We start from the raw sequence: 20,991 nt of genomic DNA, 5'->3' as shown, positions 1-20,991 counted from the left end.
CCAGATTCCTTGGCTTCCTTCTCTTATCATTGGAGAAGACTGAATAATAACACTAACACCTACCAGTATTATTCTGAAGTAATCGGTGGTTAGGGAGAGACCAATGTAGGTTTGGGCAATCTATAATTGCAGATTGAGGCAGAGATGCTGTCAAAAGCCTTGTATTTGATGAAAGACTTATAGAGTTAATATAGAACAACATATTCTGTACAGTCTTTTAAGATGAATATATTTGCCTACAGTTAATAGAATCAAATTTCATCACAAAGTTATATAGATGTTTCAGAGGAAATGACTTGAAGTATATTTTTTGCTTTTAAGTACTGTGATATTTACATATGACAAATTATTGCTTATGTACTATCTATAGTTAACTAGTTCTGAAAGAGACATTTATTGTTGCAATTTAGTTTTTGTATAAATTCACTTCAAAATTTGAAATCATATTCTTTCAAGTGCCTGAAGCTGAAAAGAAAGTTCGCAAATTACTCCCTGAACCTAAACCTCAACCAAAGGAAGAAGTTGTTCTCAAAAGCGGTATAGTATTTTTCAACTGTTATTCAGCTTTAAGTATACAAAAAACACACTTGACAGCTTACAAAATGTGTCTGTCCTTTGATTTCTTTTAATTAGATTCCATTTATCAAAATTTATTTGTAGTGGCATTAAAAATTAAGGTTATAATTTCCCACCTCTTTTTTTACAAGAAGACAGAAATTTTGTGAGTGTTCACAGTATTTTGAAATTTACTTAATAGATACAACTAAATTGATATTATTCTAAACTAATAGCAATGACCATAGCTGTCATTTTCATGGTAGAATTGTGTAGTATAACATACTAACCCTATTAAATACTCTAAATTACACAAAACTATTTAAGTCTAAATTCTGTATTCAGTTTTAAACCATGACACAGGAGCACCACAACTAACAAAAAACATTTTTAAAATGCTGAACATTTCTTGTTTCTATCTTTGTAATATTTTATACTCATAGGATATTAAAAATTGGAAGCAAGACATTCAAATGAAGAATCAAATAGCTTTTTCTTCACATGGAATTACTGATCTCTAGGCTACATTTCTTTAGATATCTCCATTTCAGTAAACTTTATACTTATTTAAATACTCCTCATTAAATTACAATACAAATTGTGATTAGAATTTGTTGTTACTCAAAGTATTCATTTTGTATTTGAGTCATGACTGCCACAGACTTGTCTCTGAATAGACTGTTGCTATAGATACCAAGTAACTCTGAGTGCTCTTCTAAGTTAACATTAACGACCTTTAATTTTAAAAACAACATTTTTAGTGTAAATGCTAATTTCCCAGCATACTAGGTCAGGTTGCATGCCTGTCATTTCCTTGCTTTGTACATTATTTGCGTTTGTCAAATGTATTCAACATCTTCATTTGTTTGTCTTGCTTTACATATAAACATTTTTGTCTTTCAAGTTCTGAGAAAGAGACCTGAAGAAGAAGAACCTAAAGTAGAACCTAAAAAAGTAGAAAAAATCAAAAAACCTACAGGTAGGAATCTCAGTAACAACTTGGGAAATTATCTTTTAACAAATGGACATCTAACAAAAGATTTACCTAGTAAAAATAAGTGGCGTTAACTATAAACATACCTTCATGTATCATCTATGTTTTCCAATGTCTGCTTTCTGTTGAAATACTTTTATAGTCATTTTCAAATCCCTTCATGTATTTTCCTACACTTTACTTTGCCACTTAAGTTCTTTCAGTAGAAATGATTGTAAAATAATCAGGTTGGCTGCAGAATAACTTCACAAGAGAGTGTCAGCAAATGTTTCATAAAATGTAGGGACTTTTAAGTAGGTTTACTATTATCATTAGCCTATTATCAAAGGGTTATTTATTGGTACTTATTATGAAAGATATTTGGAAATGGGTAGCTAATGGGGTTGGGAGAGAAGTGAATGGAATAAGGAAAAGAAAAATTAAGACAGTCAAGAAAAAATGTAGAAATTAATTAATAGAATACAGGGTTTTTTTTAAAGCCTATCAATTGACTTTTTGAAAAACAGTTTGATTTAATTATTTCATATCAGTTGATTTCTAAATAAATAACACTAGAAAATAATCTTATTATCCAAAAATACCAGAGCCACCTCCAAAAGCTGTCGAACAGGTTGAAGCACCTCCAGCTACTGGTGCAAAACTGGAAAAGAAAATTCCTGAACCAGCAAAAGGTACAAACCTACTGGCACTTTCTTAGTTGTTTCTAAAAATCAAATATGCATCATTTAAAATATCATCACACTGGCATTAAGATTTGAACATGTGGCCTTAATCTGGTCAGCTTAATTGTCTTTACCATTTCACTCTCACGTACAATTGGTTAATGATCACCCATTTGTTAAATGAATTACTAAGTTTTAAATACCAGGAAAAAATATATTTATGGTCAGTGAGATGAATTACAACATTAGAACCAATATAATTGCCTTACTATATTTTCCAAATGTTTTGTTTAAAAAGCAAATAAACTTAGATCAAACACTTGATTTGGTGCCTATATGTATAAACTTTAACATATGCTAAAATATGTCTGCTTAATTTGGGTTTGACGTTGTGAAAAACTTCAGAACTACTGTGATGACCTGCTTATTGTTGTGGATTATTTCAGTGCCTGAAATAAAGCCAGCAATACCACTCCCTGGACCTGAACCCAAACCAAAGCCTGAACCAGGTGAGCAAGCTTATCCTCCATGTCAACACATATTCCTTCGTGCTTTACACAAATGATGTGCAGTTTGTAAGAAAAGTCAGCATGCACCAAATGATTTCTAATGTCACAATATATTCTTATTTTATTTAATATATAGTACATTAACTAATTAGAAAATATTATTGTATTATACATAGATTATGTTACTGTTAGAATATATTATTCTCTGAAAAACTAGTTATTTGAAGACTTTTCCAGTTACATCAGAAGAGGCAAATATGCCACCAAAAAAGGTTTTAGGAAGTGACACCTGTGTGCATTAATGCAACGGACATCTCTCCACAGAAGTGAAGACCATCAAACCACCACCCGTGGAGCCTGCTCCAACTCCTATCACTGCCCCGGTGACAGTACCAGTAGTTGGGAAGAAAGCAGGTATTTATCCTGTAGTTTTCTTGTTGGCTGTCTGTTTTGATGGCTTAATAAAAGCATTCACACTGGAATTAAATTTAAGCCCCCATTATGTGGAATCTAGGTGTCCTTTCAACTGCGGGGTGGGTATAAGTTCTTGATGAAATTTTCTTCATCTGATATCCTTTACCCATCCAATCTCTCATCTGATGGGTGCATATTGTGTTTTGACTGGAATGTATGTTCTTGTGATGTACCATTTCCTTATATGCCTTTGAGATTAAGTAATGACTATGTTCAAGGCTGATGAAACTGTGGAGACAGACACTCTCTAAAGAAACGCACACAGAAATCCCGTGGAGCTTCAGATTTCCCATGCACCCTGTAGGAATCGTTTCTTATTTTTTAAAAAGACGTCATATTGGGACAGTGAAAGAGCTCTGGAAATGGATAGTGTTGATTGCACGACATTGTGAATGTACTTAATGCAACTGAATGGCACACTTAAAAATTATTAAATGGTAAATTTTATAGTAGATATATTTTACCACAATAAAAAAAAAAAAAAAAGGCTGCACAGTTCAGCCCTTAAATCTCTATGAGAATTTAGGTCAGTAATAATTTTCTTAAATGTACTAAGTGGTATGATTTTCTCAAGTAGATACTTAAGGCATTTGTAGTTCATTACTTAGGTGATAATTTCAAAACCAAAAATGATTTGATGTGTTTTGATCATTGATAAATACACATTTTATTAATTTGATCCTTGGCTACTTACGCTCCTTAAATTTTTCTTTTCTAGTTTATAAAGTCAAACTAATATATTTGCCCTGTTGGTTTACTGAGAATATTAAAAAATATATGTGAAACACTTAGCATACTGCCTGGCATATAGTAAGCTCTATAGAAATATTTGGATTTTTATTGTGTTTAATGACATGAGACAATATGTTATATTTTTTGGCTACAGCATAATTTAAATATTTACATTAATATAGTTTGTCACTGATATTTATGATTTGGGCATTATTCTTCCTCTTATATTTTTATAATTTCAATGTGGTACCTTTTATTAGTTCAGAAAAAGATGAGAACTGCCATTGAGCCAATTAATTATGTGTAAAAATAAAGCCTTTCTCCCATTCCCAGGGGATGAAGCTAGAAAACTGGTTCTATAGTTTCACTGCCCCTGCATTAATAATTGAATTTAACTCTAAATGTAGGAACTTCCTTGCTTCTGCCTTAGTTTATTTGTCTAATTAAGAGAAATCATCAAAGGAATCCAGAGAGATGTAGCCCGTGGACCCTTTCATTCTCCGTAGTCTTGCCTGGAGTTTTCTGCTCAATTTAAAAAAGAGAGGTTTAGGGTAACTTCTGGGCCATTTCCCTTTTTTCTGCACTGATTCCTTGTTGACAAAAACATATCCTTGGTTCACAGTTCACAGTTCAATACATAAGTAAACACATAAAATACTTTGCATAGGTAGGTAAGGCTAAAACTCTTCCTCACAAGGCAAGAGTAAGCCTTGCAGAAATGGGAGAAGAATGAAGGCACTTGCTGAAAATAACTTTGTTTTAAATTATTTTATTGTTGTTCAATTACAATTGTCTGCATCTCCCCCCCACCAATCCCCCCCCACCCCAGCCAAACCCACCTCCCTCCCTTGCTTCCACCCTCCCCCTTGGTTTTGCCCATGTGTCCTTTATAGTAGTTCCTGAAAACCTTCCCCCGCATTATTCTCTCCCCCCTCCCCTCTAGCTATTGTTAGATTGTTCTTAATTTCAATGTCTCTGGTTATATTTTGTTTGCTTTTTTCTTTTGTTGATTATGATCTCACATTTAACTGGAACATAATCAACAAATGAAAATAACTTTTTAATCCTAAATATGTTGGCAATTTAGCTTAGTCACATTATTTTCAGAATATGCCTTCTTAGAAATATCAAAAATATCTATTAGAAATGTCTCTTATTCATAGAAGTCACGTAAATAAAACCAATTACTTTGTACATTACGATACTATCTCTATTTATGATAGAGAGCATGACTCAACTCATGTGATTTACTAAGTATGGAATAAGTTTGAACATTGCTTAAATGCTGAGTTCTGTTTTTTAATGCAGAAGCCAAAACACCTAAAGAGGAGGCTGCCAAGCCAAAAGGTCCCATCAAAGGTAAGAATCAATTCCCTGTCCCTGAATTGTAACCTTTCACTCTAGGAAACTTTACATTCAAAGGTAACTTCACATTCAAGGGGGAAAAAAATTCAGAATTTATCACAATATTTCCTATTCTTAATTGATTCTGCTCAGATAGTATGTCTTTTGGTATTTTAAGCAATACATCTCTAATATTATTCAAGTGGGTACTATATATATATATATATATATATATATATCCAACTATATTTTAGGATAATGAACCTTATATGTTCTGAGCTTCAATTCTTCATGTACATGGTAATTCTACATGACAGATAAAATAATTAGACATTAATCTGGACATTTTATATTTGGGTTTAAAACTTGAGAAAATGGGAACCAAGATGGCGGCGTAGGTAGACACACTGCGCCTCCTCGCACAACCAGAACTGACAGAGAATCGAACAGCAAGGGGGACCAACACCAAGGAAATAGAAAATAAACATTCATCCAGACTGGTAGGAGGGGCGGAGACGGGCACCGGGGTGGAGAGGACTCGCGTGGCTGTGGCGGGACTGAGACTGGCGGAGTGTGGGACAAATGGCGCAGGCAGTCCGAGCACTAGCAGACCCTGCGGCCCCACATTTGCACAGATAAACCCAGAGGGCCGGACTCAGAGTGGCAGAGAGTGGGGCAGGCAGAGCAGTGGGTAGCACCCCGCGGCACCAAATTCACCCACAGATAAACCGGACGAACGGAGGGCAACGAAGCAGACCGTGCAACCCAGGGCTCCAGCTCCAGGAAATAAAGCCTCAAACCTCTGATTGAAAGCGCCCCTGGGGGTTGGGGTAGCAGCAGGAGAGACTCCCAGCCTCACAGGAGAGGTTGTTGGAGAGACCCACAGGGGCCTAGAGTCTGCACAGGCCCACTTACTCGGGAACCAGCACCAGAGTGGCCCAGTTTGATTGTGGGTATCGGAGTGAAGGATTGAGATCCGGAGGACAGTGAGGCGGGCGCCGTTGCTCCCACTCGGCCCCTCCACCACGTACAGCGTCACAGCGCAGCCACCAGCATTACCCCGCCCTGGTGAACACCTAAGGCTCCACCCCTTAAAGTAACAGACACGCCAAGACAAACAAACAAAAATGGCCCAAATGACAGAACACTTCAAAGCTCCAGAAAAAATACAACTAAGCGACGAAGAGATAGCCAACCTATCGGATGCACAGTTCAAAGCACTGGTTATCAATATGCTCACAGACTTGGTTGAATCTGTTCGAAAAACAGATGAAAAAATGAAGCCTATGCTAAGGGAAACAAAGGAAAATGTACAGGGAACCAATAGTGATGACAAGGAAACTGGGACTCAAATCAATGGTATGGACCAGAAGGAAGAAACAAACATCCAACCAGAAAAGAATGAAGAAACAAGAACTTGGAAAAACGAGGAGAGGCTTAGGAACCTCCAGGACACCTTGAAACGTTCCAACATCCGAATTATAGGGGTGCCAGAAGGAGAAGAGGAAGAACAAAAAACTGAAAACTTATTTGAACAAATAATGGAGAACTTCCCCGATCTGGCAAAGGAAATAGACTTCCGGGAAGTCCAGGAAGCTCAGAGAGTCCCAAAGAAGCTGGACCCAAGGAGGAACACACCAAGGCACATCATAATTACATTACCCAAGATTAAACGCAAGGACCTACATCCAAGATTACTGTATCCAGCAAAGCTATCATTTAGAATGGAAGGGAAGATAAAGTGCTTCTCAGATAAGGTCAAGTTAAAGAAGCTCATCATCACCAAGCTCTTATTATATGAAATGTTAAAGGGAGTTACCTAAGAAAAAGAAGACCACAAATAGGAACAGTAAAAATGACAGCAAACTCACAGTTATTAACGACCACACATAAAACAAAAACGAGAGCAAACTAGGCAAACAACTAGAACATGAGGGTTGTCAATAAGGGAGTGGGAGGGGTAGAGGGGGGTAAAGGTACAGAGAATAAGTAGCATAGATGATAGGTGGAAAATACAGGGGGAGGGTAAAAATAGTGTAGGAAATGTAGAAGCCAAAGAACTTATAAATATGACCCATGGACATGAACTATGGCGGGGAGGATGTGGGAGGGAGGGGGGTGGGCAGGATGGAGTGGAGTGGGGGGGGGAATGGGACAACTGTAATAGCATAATCAATAAATATATTTTTAAAAAAGTAAAAAAAAAAAAACTTGAGAAAATGAAGAGCATTTATTATTCATGGATTCCTTATGCTATCTCATATTCTTGTCTGGAAAAGGCAGCATAAATTTAATTAAGCTTTGAATTACCTAGTCTTTAATTTTATGTTCTTATCTAGTTGCTCTATCACTGGTTTTATCCAGCAGCAGCCAAGTATTCATTTTCTGAATACTTAGTTTGTCCTCCTTATGGAAGTACCAAATCAACTTTTAATTTTATTTTGAATTAGGTGTAGCCAAAAAGACTCCTTCACCAATAGAAGCTGAAAGGAAAAAGTTAAGACCAGGAAGCGGTGGGGAGAAACCTCCTGATGAAGCCCCATTCACCTACCAGCTAAAGGCTGTGCCACTGAAGTTTGTAAAAGAAATCAAAGACATCGTCTTGACCGAAGCAGAGTCAGTTGGCTCTTCCGCAATCTTTGAATGTTTGGTCTCCCCATCCACTGCAATTACAACCTGGATGAAAGACGGTAGCAGTATCCGGGAGAGCCCAAAGCATAGATTCATTGCAGATGGTAAAGACAGGAAGTTGCATATCATTGATGTTCAACTTTCTGATGCTGGCGAATACACCTGCGTCTTACGCTTGGGAAATAAAGAAAAGACCTCCACAGCTAAACTGATTGTAGAAGGTAATTTCCAGTCTTCTGAATATGGTCCATATTCAACTTTAGTACAGTAAACCTCAGGAGCAACTTTTATTGTAACTTTAGAGAAAACCTCTTATTTCTAAGTTTTATTTCATTGAAAATATTGCATATAGTGAAAGGTCCTTGCTGAAATTCTTCACAGAGCTTCCTGTGCGTTTTGTAAAAACACTTGAAGAAGAAGTCACAGTGGTCAAAGGACAGCCATTGTACTTGAGCTGTGAGTTAAACAAAGAACGTGATGTGGTCTGGAGGAAGGATGGGAAGATTGTGGTGGAGAAACCAGGCAAAATTGTGCCGGGCATCATTGGCTTGATGCGGGCCCTAACCATCAACGATGCAGATGACTATGATGCTGGAACCTACACCGTTACTGTGGAAAATGCCAACAACCTGGAATGTTCATCCTGCGTAAAAGTAGTAGGTTAGTACTTTGCTGGGAAATTTTGTTCTGCTCATTATACTAAGAAAATAAAAGAGTAAATTTTTATTTCAGAATATTTCAGATATTTCAGAATATCTGCTGTCTTGCCCCTTATCAGAGATGGGGGATATCAGTATCTCACAGCAGATTAATTATGATTTTTTTTCTATTTCTGAAATTGACTAAGGAAGTTACTTATATTATTTGTTCAGTTCATTATTTTTCTGACCTAATTTTCCTACAGAAATCATTAGAGACTGGCTGGTGAAACCCATACGAGATCAGCATGTGAAACCCAAGGGGACAGCTGTTTTCACCTGTCATATAGCAAGGGACACCCCAAATATTAAGTGGTTCAAAGGATATGATGAAATCCCTTGGGAACCAAATGACAAGACTGAGATAGTGAAAGAGGGAAATTATATGCACCTCAAAATTAAGAATGCTGTGCCAGAAGATATTGAAGAATACGCAGTGGAGATTGAAGGGAAAAGATACCCAGCAAAGCTGACACTTGGAGGTACAAAAATCTTACCTTTTATTCTAGAAGATAAGTTTTATGTGTGCATAAGGCAAATAACATACCCCCAAAAAACATGAAAAGAAAGCATTGTTAGACTGATTAACACATTATGGTATTTTATCCCTGACCCAAACAGAACGTGAGGTTGAATTGCTTAAACCAATAGAGGATGTTACCATTTATGAGAAAGAAAGTGCAAGCTTTGATGCAGAAATCTCAGAGGAAGACATTCCTGGACAATGGAAACTGAAGGGAGAACTTCTAAGACCCTCACCTGTGAGTAATTTCCCATTTTAAGTTGTTAGTCATATAAAATAACTACTTTCTATAATCAGGCTTGACATTCAGATTTGGTTCAGTAAAGACAGAGTTACTTCAGACTTCTTAAGTTTCAAAAAGGGGAAGAGATTTGGTGCACTCTTTGCAGACCATTCAGACATTTTTTTAAAATTTATAACAAGACACTTTTACTTGTATTAGTAGTAATTTTTAAAACTCTGTAGAAATCTATATCTGAAACAATTCTTCTGTATGGAGTTTATCTCATTTAAATGCTAACTAAAACTATGGTTTTTCAGACTTGTGAAATCAAAGCAGAAGGTGGGAAACGCTTCTTAACTTTGCACAAAGTGAAGCTGGACCAAGCTGGAGAAGTCCTTTACCAGGCACTCAACGCAGTTACAACTGCCATCCTGACCGTGAAAGGTATGGGCTTTTAGAACCTGAGGGGTGGACTCAACTTCATTTCATGTTGCTCTGCATTCTGAGAAACCTCATTCTTATTGTTTGGTTTTCAGAAATCGAACTTGACTTTGCTGTACCCCTGAAGGATGTTACTGTTCCAGAAAAGCGACAGGCTCGGTTTGAATGTGTCCTCACTCGAGAGGCAAATGTCATATGGTCTAAAGGACCTGATATCATCAAGTCCTCTGACAAGTTTGACATCATTGTTGATGGAAAGAAACACATTCTTGTTATCAATGACTCTCAATTTGATGACGAAGGGGTCTATACCGCTGAGGTGGAGGGCAAGAAGACCTCAGCACAATTATTTGTTACAGGTACGAGTTGATGAGATCTGACTGTAATACCTCATATTTAGGCACACAAATATATGACTTTAAAGATAGCACACCAAGTTCTAATAACTATAAGTGACAATCGGCACCCCTACTTTACTTTCACATGCTAATGAACAATCCCCCTGACTTTTTTTTAAACAAAAGGTAGCTCCATTTGAAAAGATGAATAAATAAATGCCAGGTGAAATCCTTATTAGCCAGGCAGATTAGAGTGGAATATCTCTGCGGGTAAATTGTTTTTCTGAGCATATTATCCACGCTTGCATTGCAGGTATAAGATTGAAATTCATATCACCTCTTGAAGACCAAACAGTAAAAGAAGGTGAAACAGCAACTTTTGTTTGTGAACTTTCTCATGAAAAAATGCATGTAGTCTGGTTCAAAAATGATGCCAAACTCCACACAAGCAGAACTGTACTCATCTCATCTGAGGGCAAGACTCACAAACTGGAGATAAGAGAAGTGACATTGGATGACATATCCCAGATACGAGCTCAAGTAAAGGACCTGAAGTCCACAGCAAACCTAAAGGTCTTAGGTAAATGTGACTATCACTAAACAGCCAGTTCTTAGGTGTTGAGAGTGGGTAGTAGTTAATTCCTTTGCAACCTGTTAACTCTCCAATAACCTTTCACTTTCACATTCTTCTGATTGTCTGCTGAATGGCTTTTACAGAGGCTGATCCCTACTTCACTGTGAAATTACATGACAAAACTGGAGTCGAAAAGGATGAGATTATTCTGAAGTGTGAAGTGAGCAAAGATGTGCCAGTGAAATGGTTCAAAGATGGCGAAGAGATTGTACCTTCACCCAAACACTCCATCAAGTCAGACGGCCTGCGCCGCATCTTAAAAATCAAAAAGGCAGAACTTAACGATAAAGGCGAATACATGTGTGACTGTGGCACAGACAAGACAAAAGCAAATGTTACCATCGAGGGTGAGATGCTCAAAACTTTTAAATGTAACTTCCCTGGATCTTCAGTTTACCTGTTCAGTCAGTCTAACAAAACTTGGTATCATTTCAGCTCGACTGATAAAAGTGGAAAAACCTCTGTATGGGGTAGAATTGTTTGTTGGTGAAACAGCTCGCTTTGAAATTGAACTTTCTGAGCCAGATGTCCACGGCCAGTGGATGTTAAAAGGAGAGCCTTTAACTGCGTCCCCTGTAAGTCAAGATGATCTGATCACACACGGGAGGCGGGGCGGGGCTTGCTTGGTTGTTTAGGGTGAAAAAAGATAACACTTCTGGTATAAAACCTCTTGATGGCTTGTAGTATCAACCAGTTACGAAAATGATGTTTTTCTGTTTCTTTCCCTCTAACCCTCACCCCAAACAGGACTGTGAAATCATTGAAGATGGGAAGAAGCACACTATGGTCCTTTATAACTGCCAGCTGGATATGACAGGAGAGGTGTCCTTCCAGGCTGCCAACGCTAAATCTGCAGCCAATCTGAAAGTGAAAGGTACGCTCTGCCTGTCAGGCCCCCTTTCGCATGTTGTTTGCAAGACTTCCTCTGAGATCCGGAATTGACCAGGGGTCATAATGGAATCATCCTCTGGCTTCATCCACACCATCCTTCTCTTGCAGAACTGCCCCTGATCTTCATCACACCTCTCAGTGACGTTAAAGTCTTTGAGAAAGATGAGGCGAAGTTTGAGTGTGAAGTATCCAGGGAGCCCAAGACCTTCCGTTGGCTGAAAGGAACCCAGGAAATCACAGGTGACGACAGATTTGAGCTTATAAAGGACGGCACTAAGCATTCAATGGTGATCAAATCAGCTGGTTTTGAAGATGAAGCAAAATACATATTTGAAGCTGAAGACAAGCACACCAGTGGCAAACTGATCATTGAAGGTAAATATTTTTATCAGTTAGACCACCTTCAATTTTTTTTTGCTTTTATTTTTATATTTCCCCTTCAAAAGGCTGGAATTAATGAGCTTGGTTTGGTTTTTTTTTTTTTCTTGACAGGAATCCGACTCAAATTCCTCACTCCACTCAAGGATGTGACGGCCAAAGAGAGAGAGAGCGCTGTGTTTACTGTGGAACTGTCCCACGACAACATCCCAGTGAAGTGGTTCAAGAACGACCAGCGCCTGCATACCACCAAGTTGGTTTCAATGCACGATGAGGGGAAAACTCACTCGATCACATTCAAAAACCTCTCTCTCGATGATACCTCTCAAATTAAAGTAGAAGCTATGGGAATAAGTTCAGAAGCTAAACTCACTGTGCTTGGTAGGTGCTCTTTTCAGTTTAATTTTATTGCACTAAAGTCAGCAGAAATATGTGGAGTACCTGTTACTTAAAATTGTCTTCTGAGTGTTATATTGCAAGAAATGAACCCCTGTCCTTGACACTCATTTATGTTATCAGAATTATTTCTAAAATGTTTTTCCTAAAAATACAAGGATTTAAAGTAATAAAGACTCAGGCTTACAAAATAGCCAGTTAAAATCAGAATTAAAACTCTCAATTAATTATTGAGTCCCATCATGTTTCAAAGAGAAATAGGTATCTTCCTAGCTCCTTGCTATATCAAATTTATTTCATAAAAATGTTTTTGCAAATTTCTAATAAGAGAGAAAACATAGAACTTACATTAGTAAACCTCATTTTTTAGCCCCTTAATATCAAGCAGATATGAAGCCTAACATTACAGAAACTACTAAAGGCAAGCTATTAATTGACATTATGAAAAACTAATAATATGAATATGAAAGCATAAAGATAAACTAGACATAATAATAGATTTGCTAAGAAATTAAAAATTTAGCCAAATAATAAAGGAACACATAATTACATTTGGAGGTAAATTTCGCAGTGTCATTCAAACTACTGTTAATAAAATACTTCAAAATAAAATACAGATAAATTAGATCCTGATAAATCACACACGTGTTCCCTTTCTAACCTTTAGAGAATTTTGAACATAATAAATGAATGAGCATTTGGTATAATTTTAACATATACACAGAACTCTGAGCTGCCTTTTAAAGTTTTCAAAAGATTGTCATTTCCCTTAGTGCTTAATGAAAAGTCTTCTATTTTACTTGCAGAGGGAGACCCATACTTTACAGGAAAACTTCAAGATTATACTGCTGTAGAGAAAGATGAAGTGATTCTACAGTGTGAAATTAGCAAAGCGGATGCCCCAGTAAAATGGTTTAAGGATGGAAAGGAAATAAAGCCATCTAAAAATGCTGTTATTAAGGCAGATGGCAAAAAGCGCATGCTGATCCTAAAGAAAGCCCTGAAATCAGATATCGGACAGTACACCTGTGACTGCGGAACAGATAAGACCTCAGGGAAGCTTGACATTGAGGGTAAGGAAATTTCCACGAGTTTCACTCTCTAAGCTGTCAGGGTTCTTTCTGCTAGAGGCTCATGACATGTGATGACCTTCACTTGTCTAGATCGGGAAATAAAACTGCTGCGCCCCCTGTACAGTGTGGAGGTGATGGAGACGGAGACAGCCCGCTTTGAAACTGAAATCTCTGAAGACGATATCCATGCCAACTGGAAACTCAAGGGAGAGGCACTACTCCAAACACCTGTAAGGCTATTTCTGAACTTGTCAACGCCTACAGAAGCTGTGTGAAACAGAAAAGGACAGGGAAACCGTCAGAGTGCACACAGGGCATTTAAAACATGACATTGTGTTCTCTGTCGGACTTTAAGCCACAGAGAGACATTAGGGCCTATGAGTGGGCTCAGGCAGGCACACCTGCATTATTTGTGTTCCAGCATAGTTGGCGCAATGTTGTACACACTCGGAGGGGCTGCCAGTTGGTTCAGAATTATAGAGCTAAAATAACCATTGCTTTCACGATGTACCTGCGAACTTTATTTCACAAAAAAAGAGCTCAAAGTTATTAAAAGTCTCTTCACCCATTATTAGTAGCATTTTGTTAATTAAGATATTATATCCTCAGGAAAAAAATCCCAAGGAAAATTATTTCCTATGAAGCCTTTTTTTCTCTTTTGTTACAGGATTGTGAGATCAAAGAAGAAGGCAAAATACACTTCCTTATTTTGCACAATTGCCGCCTGGACCAGACTGGTGGGGTGGATTTCCAAGCTGCCAATGTTAAATCCAGTGCACACCTCCGAGTAAAACGTAAGTATGATGTGTTTCTGCTGAAAGTTCAGTGTGCACTATTGCAGAAAATGAGGGTGAAATTAATTGGAATTATTTGATTAATTGGAAAAATTATTAAAGTACAGAAACAGACTTTCTTGTATTTACTTCTTTGATATCCTAATACATACCTGTCATTGAACTTGCCATTTGAACAAAAGAAAATTAAGCAAGTCAGATTTACCTATTTTGTAACCCTTTCATTCAAAGTAGATAGACCTACAATAAGACTCTAACTCAGAAATTTAACCCTCGAAGATCACATTGTTCGAGTGCCTGTACCACTGTAGCACTATAAAGGAAAGCTTGGCTGTGCAGGCATTTCAGACTCAAGAAGGAGAGGACAGCACTTGGCTAACATTTTTGGAAAGTGCAAAGCATTTGATGGACATGGACAGGCTATGTGATTGAGGGGCCCTTGTCCTCTCCCAATCAGAGTCTTAGTTATTTTGGAAGCCACATACCTTATGTAGCCAGAGGAACTTGATGCCTGGCAGAGAGACAGATGCAGCACGAATTTCTCGCTGACCTTGTACAACAGCACGAAAGGGCCCCTACAAATATCCACCCTCCGGCCACCAGCTCTCCCCTTCTCAGCACCACAGGGCCACGTTCACATGGGAGCTAAAGGAGTGGCCAGTCCTGCGGCTCTTTCCTTCTTGAAGAAAGTAACCATGAAGATGAATAACTGATTCTGTATTTATTTCCTTGGATTACAAAATGAGTAATCCAAAGCTGTTCCCTTCCTCTCGCAAAGCACGAGTAATTGGTCTTCTGAGACCTCTGAAGGATGTCACAGTGACTGCAGGGGAAACAGCCACCTTTGACTGTGAGCTCTCTTATGAGGACATCCCAGTGGAATGGTATCTCAAAGGGAAGAAACTGGAGCCCAGCGACAAGGTAAAAGGCAGGAGTGTGCTTGCCTTGTCTTGCTCTTACTTTTTCAATCAGGTTTTCCATCTTTGCTTGTATGTTCCTTGTTCTTTGCTCTTCCTCATGTCCCTTCCTCTCCCTTTCCTTTTCTCTTTCCTGTTCTAGCCTGACTTCTGCTGAAATCAAAGCAGATTCTTCTCATTTTTGTTGGGTTTAACCTGATGATGTTTTCATTGCAATGGAAATTAAAATTAAAGTACAATCAGTTTTTCATTTTTTGAAGAAAAGACAAACACTCCTCAGTTATTAATGATAGGAAGGAGAAAAAAATCAGAAAGACTTTCTAATTGGATACGCTGTAACAACAGTGTACATTGAGATTTATGACAAATTCTCCTTCAGCTATCTGGTGGTCTGCATGGACGGGGATTAAGAGAGGAGGACTGAAATTCCATTTCAGGCAGTTGATCAAGTAGTTGAGATAACTTCTGGGCAGATCTGCTCTTTAAGCATTTCTCCAAAGCTATTTTTAACACTCAAGTGCTTTGAGCTATGCAAATTCTGGAATGCAAGCAGACTATTTAAAGTGCAATTGATGGTCCCGAAAAGAAAGAAGGGCTCTTTGGTTATCCACATCTATGAACAAATATACTTTAAGAAATTTTAGAATATAACCAGCTCCCACTGTTAGCTTCTCTAGGCCTAAGATTTTATCCCCAAGACAAAGCGTGTATCTAAATTATCTTGATAATTCACCATTAATTTTGAATTCTTGAAATAAAATATATGGAAAATGTCCAGGAAAAAAATCAAGCACAGGAGAGTTCATTGTTCTATGCCAGTTTTTTTCAACATTTTAGGAATACTATCGAATGTGCCATCAAGGTCTCAATACAGCTCAAACTTTTAAGACTTATAGGAACATAATTAACAAGGAATTCAGTTTAACAAAGAACACAACCATGAAAAAATATGTCAAGAGACAATTCCTTTCTTTTCAGCTCATTGTTTATTTCTATGTGAGTGCGTGAGGGCATAGATGGCAAGTCCGTGGTTTTTATATAAAATGTCAGCATTTCATAAGTTTCCTTCTTTGCCATTGATATAATGTCTTAAATATATTCCATGGCCATATTTTTTATACACTATACTATTAATGCTTTAAAAAGAATTAAGAACGGCAACCTCTGTGTGCGCACGCACAAGGTATCATCGTACTTTCAAGGCTCTGTTAGGTAACTGTGTCATTCTTTAGGTTCAGTTCTAAAGCCCACCACCTGAGTTCCAGTGTTTGCTGGGTTAAATCTTAGATTTAGACCTGAGGCGAGTTTTTTACAGTGTCTCTGACACATTTTCTCCTCTGTAAGATGGGAACAGGTCTGTTCCTAGTGAATTGTTATGTTAATAATGAGTTAATGTATGTAAAGCATTTAGAGTAATGCATACATATAGGATGTCTTCAAAATTTTTAGTCATTGCTTTTATCCTCATCACAATTAAAGAGTCCAAATTTTTTCAAAGTAAAAAAAAGCCACAAAGTTGGTTAATTATTAGAAGCAAATGCTTTTGAACAACTGTTCTAAAATGAACAAAAAGCTTGTATCCTGCCTAAGTGATTAGAGAATAATTCAGTAACAGTCTTCTGGGAAGTAAAGTCTGCCGACTACACAGACCGTAATCACCAAGTGGTCCCATTTTTTATTGAGGATAGGAAAAGCAACTGTATGTTCAGACTTCAGCATGAGAATTAAGTAATATAAAAAGAAGTATTACTTACAGTGAAGTCTCCTAAATATTAAACTGGGTGATGGAGGCATCTCTACCTTCGAGTTTGCTTTCTTAAAATAATACATTCGTCCTATTAAATGTGGTTTAATTGCTTTCACATCTAAAGGCAAAGATTTGGTTGACTTTCAAGATCTTTTCTACATCTGTAAATTCATAATTTGAAAATAACAACACTGCTTAAGGACAAATTATATTATTCTTTTGCTACTAAATACTTTTTGGTCAAATTAAGAGCTTTTTATTAAAGAATCAGTCTTATTAGCTTTAATGTAAAGACTATGCTATTTTAATTTAAAATGTAGACTCACAAAAATCTTATTCACATTTCTTTTACTCAAAAAAATATATATATCTCTTATTGTCACTAAACATTTTTCTTGGATTAGAAAGGATCATCTTACTATAATTCTATAGGGCCTCTGTGTCTCTTTTAGCACAGGAATTTCAGTCCTTTACTTAGCCACCCAAAATACTTCAGCCTTTCATGAACTTGCTCTAATATTATTTAAATGCCTCTTTTTAAAAGAGATGAGTTTAGTAATAGAGTCATTAAGTAATAGAGTCATTTTATTACATTTTCCCAGTTTTGTTTAAAAAGTCTTTCAGAACATACTTGCTACTGTCAATTTACTTCAGGCCTCTCACCTGAACTCTACAAAATGGTTATCCTCCAAAAACTACGCTAAACAAACAAAAACAACTTATTGGAATAAGAAAATTGAAAGAAAAACATTTTGAAATGAGTTGTGGGTTTTTTTGTTTGTTTGGGGGGGTTTTGGCCATCAATGCAAGAAAGGACTGTTAAGTCTTTAAATGGCCTTTGTTAGTTTTATAGTTAAACTTTAATAACTTAGTCACAGTCATAATGCCTATTGTACGATAGCCATATGCTTCCATTACAAATTAACAATATTTTAAAAGGATAAAATCTAACACTAGCCTTACATAATCCGACACCAAATCTTCAGCATTCATTTTATTGGTTAATTTTCATGAGGTACCAGTTAGTTTTTCCTTTTTAAAAACATAACAAGGTGCATTGTATAGAGTGATTAATTGAGAACCACTGTGTTCTGAGCCAACTTCTTGGTAACAGAATTTTTTAGAGTAGCTGCAGAAGAATTTGGATAAAACAGTGTGTTAATAAATAAGATATATCTGTGGGTGGATTGAAACCTGAGATACTTTTATAAATAGTCCTAAATCACAGTCCAAAATTTGTTTTCAAAATTTATATTGAAATATTACAAAACATTTTTTCCAATTCAAGCACCATGTCCTTGAATAAATAGCTATGTTCCTAAAACACATCTTAATTACCGCCTCCTATCTGTTTATTTTCTCTCATTACACTTTAGGCCTTTCTCAATTATTAAGGTACTTATATTAATAGCCATGCCCAGCTCTTAAGGAAAAACCTTTACATGAAACTTTATTCATGACTCTTCCTTTACACCAGCATAATAAATAGTTCCATTGGCAAAAACTTTTAAATTATTCTTAACTCTAAGTGATCTCTTAAGCGATGCAGAATCAGTCTAAATGACAGGACACACCCTCCTTACGGAATTTTAGATGTAGGATGAGAAGAGCTCCGCTCCAATGGCCTTATTACTGCTAGGATGGCCCTGTCCTCTAGGCTTATTTTCAATTGTGCAGGCCACGTGTATGGAGCATAGTGAGCGTCCATTTCAAGGTGGTGTGTTCTTTCTGACAATGCATTTTCCTACAGACTACCCCTTCAAATTGCAATTTGAAGGGATAGTCTGTAAGAAAATAAAACATTTGAATGATAAATTTACAACTCGAATTTAGTATTTAAATATTAATATTAATGACAGTCTGTCTTGCTATTCTTTCTACTGTCATAGTGGTCTCCTGATTTAACTATTTCTGAAGTTATTTTATCTATTTGTTCACTGCTACGTGAACAGTTGTAGCCCTGTCTGATACTGAACTTTCCCAATCCTGAAATGCAAATACTTGGAAGGGAAGAACAGTCAACATCTTTATTTGTATTTTTGAACAAAATTAGGAAATTGGATAAATTATTTTAATCATAGGTTTGATTGGTTTGCAAAATAATTTTAATTGCTAAAATAAATGGGGAAAAAAGTTCTAGCTTGCTGTGTGGCAAACACCTTGTATTTTGAACATAAGGCTCATTTTCCACTTACCACACAAAATCAGTTTTTTTCCTTATTTTCATGTTTAGCTTCTCAATCTTCTTCCTCTCTCTGTATAAACCCAGTGGCACAATGGAAGCCAATATAATACACATATGACACACACACAGACACAGAAGTATAGACAGAAATTTGCCTAGCCATTTCCACATAAATAATTAAGAGTACTTATTAAAGCCTAAAATTTCCTTGAAGATTCCAACTATTAATTCAAATAATTCTCAAATACCTATGTGCTATATATATGATTATAAAACAACTTGGAAAGCACTATTTCAAACTGTTTGCCTAAATTAATTAAATGCATCTTTGTATATTGGATTGCTGTTTCAAATATTATTAAGCTGCGTGTTTTTTCAAAAACCTAGGTGGTCACACGTTCAGAAGGAAAAGTTCATACACTTACTCTGAGGGATGTAAAGTTAGAAGATGCTGGAGAAGTCCAACTAACAGCAAAAGATTTCAAAACGCAAGCCAACCTCTTTGTGAAAGGTAATTACAAGGCTTATTTTCTAAAGCGTGTATAATGTAAAGGGTCATAAATAATGCCAACTCTCAATTATCTTTAATCTTTATATGTTGAGTAGCATAGATCATTAAAATTCACTAAATATTCAAAAGTCTATTTTTACTTTTTGGCCTAACACAATAATTCCCAGACCATTTTTTTAAGTTAAAATTGACTAACACAGGTGTTACTTCCTCTTCTGGTCCCCACTGTTTTTATTGCATTCAATAAACAGCTGGAGGAAGAATCATTATCAAACCGGGTGGTGTCACTTTATCAACAAAGAGTTGGCTATTATTTCCTTGATGTTTCATATTTTTTAAAAATGCTTGTCCTCTGTATGTACAAATAATGATGAAACATCATTATTAGAGGAATGCATTCATGTGGAATCAAATCTTACAAACCAACCTTAAAAATAGCAAAAGCCCTGGCGATACAAGAGAAAGTTGAGGAGGTCCTGGAACTCTTTCCGAAGGAAAGGAGAAATGCCTTGGCTAACGAGTATGATTCTTTCAGAACCCCCAGTTGAATTCACTAAGCCTCTTGAGGACCAGACGGTCGAAGAGGAAGCCACTGCAGTACTGGAATGTGAAGTATCCAGAGAAAACGCTAAGGTGAAATGGTTCAAAAATGGCACAGAAATTCTCAAAAACAAGAAGTATGAAATTGTTGCTGATGGCAGGGTCAGAAAACTTATTATACATGGCTGTACCCCAGAGGATATTAAAACATACACTTGTGATGCGAAGGATTTTAAGACTTCCTGTAACCTGAATGTCGTGCGTAAGTATTCTTCTTACACAGGACTTACCATTTGCAAGTCTTTGATAACAACAACAACAAAAACAGGATGCACAACTTTTTGCATGCCTTTCTTGGTCTAACTGCGTTTCTTGGCAACTTATAATATTGACACAGACATAACCTGATCTGTATATGTTTAAAAAACAAGTCCTTCTGCTACATGTGGTCTGAAAAGGACAGACTGATCACTTCTCACTATGCTTCTCACTGAGCAATGAGCAGATGTGCTCTTGGTCTACGTGGGGTAAGCCTATGTAGGGATATCCTCATACAGATGAGGACAAGTTGAAAGAAAAAGACAACAAGGGAGCTATGACTTTTAAAATAATGAAAATGAAAATGAAAGCAATTTCCACTTGGAAGGAAAATGAATCCTCGGGTGTGGGGAACAAATAGAAGATGAGCATGAAATCTCGGTTTGAATAAGAGCATGCTAGAGGTCTGCTGTAATATGATAAAGCCCATTCACATAATGCTTTCTTGGAGAATAAGAATGGTTAAGAAGATGGAGAGAAGCC

General features: G+C 36.8%; 1 protein-coding gene across 1 annotated transcript in view; it reads left to right on the top strand.

Moving 5' to 3' along the window:
• Positions 1–20,991, top strand: part of TTN (titin) — a 272,029-nt gene that overhangs the window by 153,133 nt on the left and 97,905 nt on the right. Inside the window, exons 178-201 of the mRNA XM_053918810.1 lie at positions 457–537; positions 1,460–1,534; positions 2,134–2,220; positions 2,658–2,720; positions 3,045–3,134; positions 5,235–5,285; positions 7,721–8,122; positions 8,283–8,561; positions 8,806–9,081; positions 9,221–9,360; positions 9,663–9,789; positions 9,882–10,145; positions 10,438–10,704; positions 10,842–11,105; positions 11,194–11,333; positions 11,506–11,632; positions 11,758–12,024; positions 12,142–12,408; positions 13,230–13,496; positions 13,587–13,726; positions 14,164–14,290; positions 15,069–15,211; positions 19,527–19,650; positions 20,186–20,452. Of these exons, the coding sequence (XP_053774785.1) occupies positions 457–537; positions 1,460–1,534; positions 2,134–2,220; positions 2,658–2,720; positions 3,045–3,134; positions 5,235–5,285; positions 7,721–8,122; positions 8,283–8,561; positions 8,806–9,081; positions 9,221–9,360; positions 9,663–9,789; positions 9,882–10,145; positions 10,438–10,704; positions 10,842–11,105; positions 11,194–11,333; positions 11,506–11,632; positions 11,758–12,024; positions 12,142–12,408; positions 13,230–13,496; positions 13,587–13,726; positions 14,164–14,290; positions 15,069–15,211; positions 19,527–19,650; positions 20,186–20,452 (4,335 nt within the window). The remainder of the gene's footprint in view (positions 1–456; positions 538–1,459; positions 1,535–2,133; positions 2,221–2,657; positions 2,721–3,044; positions 3,135–5,234; positions 5,286–7,720; positions 8,123–8,282; positions 8,562–8,805; positions 9,082–9,220; positions 9,361–9,662; positions 9,790–9,881; positions 10,146–10,437; positions 10,705–10,841; positions 11,106–11,193; positions 11,334–11,505; positions 11,633–11,757; positions 12,025–12,141; positions 12,409–13,229; positions 13,497–13,586; positions 13,727–14,163; positions 14,291–15,068; positions 15,212–19,526; positions 19,651–20,185; positions 20,453–20,991) is intronic.

Source organism: Desmodus rotundus, chromosome 2 (genome assembly GCF_022682495.2).
Source record: "Desmodus rotundus isolate HL8 chromosome 2, HLdesRot8A.1, whole genome shotgun sequence".
NCBI lineage: Eukaryota > Metazoa > Chordata > Mammalia > Chiroptera > Phyllostomidae > Desmodus > Desmodus rotundus.
The sequence above is the reverse complement of the archived record's forward strand: the minus strand, read 5'-3'. Positions and strand labels throughout refer to the sequence as shown.